Here is a 6,820-nt window from a genome sequence, read left to right on the forward strand (position 1 = left end):
AAGTTGGGGGAACGGATTAAGAATAAAGCTGGGCGTTGGGATATTAACATATGGAAAAACCGTTTGAATGACCTAGAAAAGGGATAAGAGTATAAGTTTGTGGCAATTAACAGGGAGGAGAATTGGAGAAATAGAATCATGCACGAATATTCGGATATTTTTTTAGAAAGAAGAGGTGTTAGGCGCTACTGGAGAGACAGTGCACGAAATACTCTTAAAACAAGAAAAAATAATGTATGTGAAGCGGATGAAGGAGCGGCGGTATCCACAGCCGTTACGGGAACATAAAGGGAAAAGTTGGCGAACTTAAAACAACAGGGCATAATTGTTAACAGCACGTCACCCTATAATAGTCCCTTGTGGGCGGTCAAGAAAAGGGGAATTGTCTACTGACTGCCGAGTAGAGAGGACGTTGGTACAGAAGTGTTTTAGTGCGGAGTGGAATTTTAACAAATTCCACCGAACAGTTTTGGCGAAATTAAGGACAAGAGTGGGGCCACGAGGTGGTTTTCACCCCACGAGACCGTAAAATTCACGGTATCACATTGGTCAGTAGACAGTCGTATAGAACACAAAAAGCTGAGAAAAATGAATACTTATATGACCCCGATTGGAGGACTCTAGCGTGAGTTAAATATTTTTAAAGTTTAGAGTTAATTGGTTGTTGGAGTGAGGTGCCCGGAGTGGTGTCGCACCGTGCAACTTGCCCAAGAGGGGAAGGTTTATCATCAAGGGAAGTTAAAATATACCTTCCGGTGCCCATATCTTGGCCGGAAATGAGGTGAAAATGTTAAAAATCCCGTAAACTTCAACGGTGGGTCAAGAAGGAAGCGGGCCTTCCTTCGTAAACGAGGAGACTGTAATGATAGACCAGTATGGAAAACGATCATCGATGGACTTGTCGGTGACTGTAACGCCCGATAAAAAAGTAGGTGGCCATTCAAGGATAATTTAATAGTAGGGAAGGATGGGGATGGACTCTCAATGTCTGAATCGGACTTCCTGATGACAGATGCGAGTGTAGGGAGGCGAGTGAGCCCACAGAGCCCCAAGGAAAAAAGGAAAAAGAGGGCTAGAGTGGACGATTCTCTCTCAGAAGATAGTCCCTCGTAGAAAAGATTTATCATAGCAGCCTAATAATTGGTGAGCCAGAAATTTATTAAGAACACCCTACATGAAAAACATGGATATAATTAGGACATTGATGAAAAAAATTTGGATTGCGAAGCAGATAATTTAGGGGGAAAATAAAGAAATATACTGGTACTAAGAAGAAAGTCGGAAATAAAAGGAGATTTTGTGATCCAATGATTACTGTTAAACCTGGAGAATATTGTAATTTTGACTGTAATAAATGAAGATGTAGCGAAAGACAAAAAGTTCAAATCATCTACAAAAGGATAGGCCACATGTTGGAGATGTTTCAATCTAGAACTCAGTGAAGTGACTGTGAATCATAAAATCAAAAAATTGTAACTTAAAAGTTTTTATTAATTTTTCTGTACACAAAACTAATATTGTAATTTAAAAATTATTTTGTTGATGTATGTAAAATAAAAATTCTGTTAATCCAGTTTTTGTAAGAAACATTATGTAAAACAAATGAATATTTAAGAAGGTGTCCGAAACAATGTTGTTCGATGTAGGTGAGGTAAAAGAAGACGAAATGGGCTAGAACATTTACGAAAAGAAAATCAAAATCACTGCTGGGCTCACAATGAATAATACATTAAATTATATTTAAAGGCAAGTACGGTAGAAGGAATTAGTGTCTTTAATGTTCTCGGTGTCGACGGCGAGTTAATCTTCATTCAGTCCCCATGGCATGAGGCGAATCTATGATATTGAATAAAACTTACACAATGAAGAGGCGGATAATCTAGCAGCTTCCAGACCTCCAGCTGCAGGGCGTACACCGGCGTCTATGATGAAGGCGAAGTCAAGGCGTCTAACTTGTGATGGTCGAAGCAGTCCAAAGTTGCAGCTTGTGGTGGGCTTTATAAACAGCGGCGATGCTTCCACCATGTGAATCAGACCTCAAGTCCCAGGCGTGGGAAAAGCGCTCTAGCGGCAGCGAACTAAATTATTTGTAACTGAATCATGTGGTTCACAGAATTCCGGAGGTTCTGGAGCAATGGCGCGAAAATTGAATGGATATCATTGACTACTGAACAAATGTTATTTAAAGTTACTGCAGCTAGACAGCAACAATCGTTCGAGTTTGCAACATAATTGGGTAACGGAGATGAAAAAAAAAATGGTGAGTTTCGGAATGCTTGACCCGATACTATTCAATGATCCGATAAGTACCAAAATTAGAATGGTGGAGGTCTTGGATAGATATAGGGAATTTGTCAAGGATAAAGACCTCTTGTTATTAAGAGGATCGACCTATAACCCAAATACGGTAGGGTCTTCATTAAAACGGATGCTTCTCAAAGTAGCGTACTATCCTACTACGACAATCCGGTAAATATGCAATTATCTAAGTATTGATCCGCACAAATATATTTTATACCTACAGAAAATATGTCTAGCATGTGATGGAACGACACTGGAGGGTTGTTTCCATTTTTTAACAAATTGCGCCGCGTATCATGAGTACCGAATTCGATACATGTTGAAACTAAGCAATATTAACCAAAAATTGTGGTATGAATATCTGCCTGTACTCTCAGGATTGAATCTTAAGCTTCTTTTTATATATGTAACATAAATCCTTATACTTAGAACTGGATACCTATCTTCACAATATGATTGTATAGTTTTTGTTCTTTTATAATATTAAATAAGTTACGTCTTTTTTTTTTCGCTCTGATTAATGTAGATAATCCAGTTTGGGTATACTAGTTAATAGCTTATATAATAATTTAATAGTTTAAAGATTTATTATTTAATTTATAAATTATTAGCTTATATAAATGATTTTAGTTCACCATTTTTGTAAAACTACTAGAATGATTGTTAAATTATGTACTTTTCATCTTCAATCTATTTGTACGGGTATTTCCCCATAAGAAAATAACTAAATTATTATTATTGTTTCTTCACTTTTGACCGGATGGTTGAGTATTGTTAGTGGCCTGTATATATAAGTTAGTTGTAATGGAAAATAAAACATAATTGGCAAAAAAGAAATCTATTGGATAATTCACAGATGATGGTTGCAGGGGTACATAATTATTTCTTGAAATTATTATTTGATGCTATAAACATACATTAAAATATAGCGATATATTCCAGAAATGATGTATTTATGTACATGTGTGTATGGAACAATGGATGACTCTCTGTTGCCTGTTCTTCTTTATAGCTTTATAATTTTAAAAATTTAGTCAAATTTCGAGTTTCCTGTAATTTAAACTGATTTAATATGTTTCCGTGATGAAAATTTTCTCTTTTCTTGTTTCATAATTTTTTTAAAATATTATCATAACAATACACTATGAAAGTTGGAACATATTTTCCTTTACTTGATCAATATAAGAAGCGATCTACAACTTCCAAGGTGAAGCTGCCATGTTGACTGTTTGAACAATGTTTCTTTTTGTTAACTCACTGTTCTTGACATGACATCTTTTGATTGATAGAGTTTAGTTACCTTACCTCTATGATTAACAATATAAAATTTATTATTATTTATAAAAATTATATTTAACATTCTATAATTTAACTATATATTTATTTTTACGAAAAGTTTTTACGATAACAAGCAAGCTGTGTTCTTTTTTTCACGAACTCTGTTTTGATGTTTCGGCTATTTATCCCATTTTGTATGCCTAAAGATAGCATTAATGACAAACCATTCTAAAATGGAAGTAAGGAAAGATTAGTGAAAGAGAATATGGCTTGTTGATTAACAATTAAAAGGTTGTGTCCTTCCACATTGCAGGCTTTAGATTTTCATTTAAATTATGATTTTGTTAGAATCCTTCTGTTTAAAGTATTTTTACTTGTCGACAGGTGGCTGTGTTCAAGGCCAACAGGAAGGAGAGCTACCTGTCCCAGATGATGGTGAGAATTATTCATGTTATTATAATCCTTGCAGTAATTACCTAATGAATAATATTTTAGATTTTGTGTTATTTATTATTTTGTGTGTGATCGTTATAAGTTTCACCTCTGATTTGAATGTAATACGTACGACACTAGTCTCCAAAATAAGTCAGTTTTGTCGTATAGCCATTTTCATCATCGTTTCGCTCCTGATTACGTTATAGGGATGGAATATTGAAAGCTACAAATAGAGAATAATTTGAACTATTTATTAAGAGCCAATGTTTTGGTTTAGAGACTGTAAAATATAACTGGCTTTGCAGGAACTCAGAGCTGCCTTTGCCTCTATCCATAATGTCTATGTACTTATATGGGAGGGTTTAAGTGCGAAAAAATGTGCCAGTTCTCTCAATTGAGGCAGTTAAATCAGCCTATAAGGATCCTTAAGGTATCGTAAGAATAATTGGTTCAAAACCTTTCCGTATAGCACGAAGTATAAAACAAGGTGACAGTCTGAGTCCTCTTCTTTTCATCCTATTTATGGATGAAATTTATAACATATGTTTTGGATAACGATGGAGAGATTTGTAGAAGGGAAGTGGAAATTAAGAGCAATATTAACAGGTCAGTCCATAATTTCGTGCGCATAATAGCATGCATGGGATTAGCTATGACTCACTACTAGACCAATAAGATTTCGAACCTTTTGAATTATTTTGTCGCTTGACTAATATATTAGTAAGTCGGTCACCAATTTTCGTAAACATCAAATGGATATTAGGTCCCATAGAAAATTAATACTATGTTATATTTTTTATTTTCTTGTGGTGTATCTACCAGATTTGCAGCAATAATAACTAATGTGATTATGAAGGTACAATCCAGTGTATGGACTGCCCAGAAATGATTTAACAAGTTTAAGGTTTGAGAAAGCAGCAGGAAAACGCCCACTTTTTGTGAATATCATGAAAGTGTTGTATGTTGTTGAAAGTGTTGATAACTCGAAACCATGTATAGCTCGAACAATAGTGCAAAAAATTAGTGAGTTGAATTGAGAGTTTTTAAAAGTCGAATTCTGAACAGGATGTACAAAATAAACCTAAAAAATGTTTGCTATGGCAATGGAATTAAGAATTTACCTCTAAGATGACAAGAAATGTAATAAGTAGAGGAAAATATATCGTTGATTGAAATGTTAACTTATTTTTTTTATTGACATTGTTTAAAAATTTACCGAAAATACACACGAACTTTCGGTCTGACCAGGGCCCTGTTTCATAATAAAGTACAAACTAATACTATTAATCTTGTACATTTATCTTAATTCAATTACACTGCCTTGTAATATAATATTGTAATATCAGTGATAGCCATCCCTATCATGAAAAAAAATAAGTATTAGTATTATTACTACAGTAATTTCTACACTTGTACTATTAACTAATACTATTAGCTTTCATTATGAAACAGGGCCCTGATATTACAGGCATATTTATTAACAGACATAGCTCTTCACTTCTCACATACTAAAGGAAAACTACAGCAGGCTCCTTAAGAAAGTAATGGCATTGAAATCCACAAAAATTAAAATCCTGCCAAATCTGGTTTGTGACCCGGAACGTTTGGTGAAGTTGGACGGACATATGTGTTGTCTTATTGCCAAAAAAATGAAATTTCTCTAGGAAGGATTAAAAATCCATATTGGAAGTGGTCGATTATTGAATGTTGCTTATTATTTTGTTGGTTTTCTAATGGTTTATGCATTAAATAACTTGTGCAATAAAAACGTTGTTTATCTGGAATTCCACCAGAAAGATTTTAATTTATATTTCAATTTTTTTTTTCATTTCCTACATTGGAATCATCCAAATACAGCAATTCTAACCTTTTTTTGTCTTCGTAAATTTTTTCTAGTTGTACCTAAGTAAGCTGATTGGTAAAGATATATTTAATTCAATTTAATCCATTCATGACTGAGAGCGGGGTGGATCCACCCAGATTATTCGGTTTCGCAGATACTGACTGGACATGGTGGTTTCCAGAGAAAGCATGTTGTTTTGGATTGCACCCCCATGGAAGGATATCGTTCCAGTTACGGGGATATTCGCACTCGCCGAGTCGTACTTCTCTCGTCTGATTGAGGAAGACAATTATCCCGTCTTTAGGGAGTTCATCTACAGGTGGAAGGAGGTGGTCGGCCCGACGCACTTTACGTTAGGAAGGGCTCGAGCACCCGGAATTGGCGAGCCACCAAGACAAAAAGATTAAGGTGAGGAAGCAGAGGCAGATTGAGACCTGGAGGGCTGGACTATGCGTGCTGGATCCTAACGCACTGCTGCCGAACCCTGCCAGCCAAAAATGGCGAGGAAGGGGAAATAAAAAAGAAAAAGGCTTGATCAGCCACATAAGCTCAATTGAAAATTTGGCATTTTGATTGATGTCATTAGGCAGTGATATATCTGATGATATGATCATTTCCAAAGTATTAACAACACTCCCTAAAAAGTATAACTATTTTTGTGCATCCATGACAGCCTAAATAGTTGCTTGTGTAAAGAGTGACTGAGTATATACCAGATCTCAGCAGGATTTTGTTATCTATGGATAAAATAACTCAGACGGTGGATACGTAACTTTTTCCAAACACAAAGTGAACATTGTAAAAAATGATACTGTGGTAATTGGAAAAAGGTCTTCTTAGGGATTGTATTGTATATTTGTTTTGTTGTTAATTCAAATGTGAAAGCCAATGCTATTAAAGCACCTGAAAGCAAAAAAGTCACTGAAACATCTGTATTTGTTAAATACTATAGTTAGTGTTATT

General features: G+C 35.1%; 1 protein-coding gene across 2 annotated transcripts in view; it reads left to right on the top strand.

Moving 5' to 3' along the window:
* The window catches only part of LOC106678784 (zinc finger Y-chromosomal protein), a 22,231-nt gene that overhangs the window by 13,199 nt on the left and 2,212 nt on the right, over positions 1-6,820 (top strand). Inside the window, exon 5 of one of the 2 annotated variants that reach the window (XM_014417533.3) lies at positions 3,964-4,014. The exons of the other annotated variant lie outside the window; for it this stretch is intronic. Coding sequence (XP_014273019.1) covers positions 3,964-4,014 — 51 coding nt within the window. The remainder of the gene's footprint in view (positions 1-3,963; positions 4,015-6,820) is intronic. 2 annotated transcript variants of the gene reach the window in all.

This window comes from Halyomorpha halys, unplaced genomic scaffold, assembly GCF_000696795.3.
Source record: "Halyomorpha halys isolate HHAL.00 unplaced genomic scaffold, Hhal_1.1 Scaffold159.1, whole genome shotgun sequence".
NCBI classification, from domain to species: domain Eukaryota; kingdom Metazoa; phylum Arthropoda; class Insecta; order Hemiptera; family Pentatomidae; genus Halyomorpha; species Halyomorpha halys.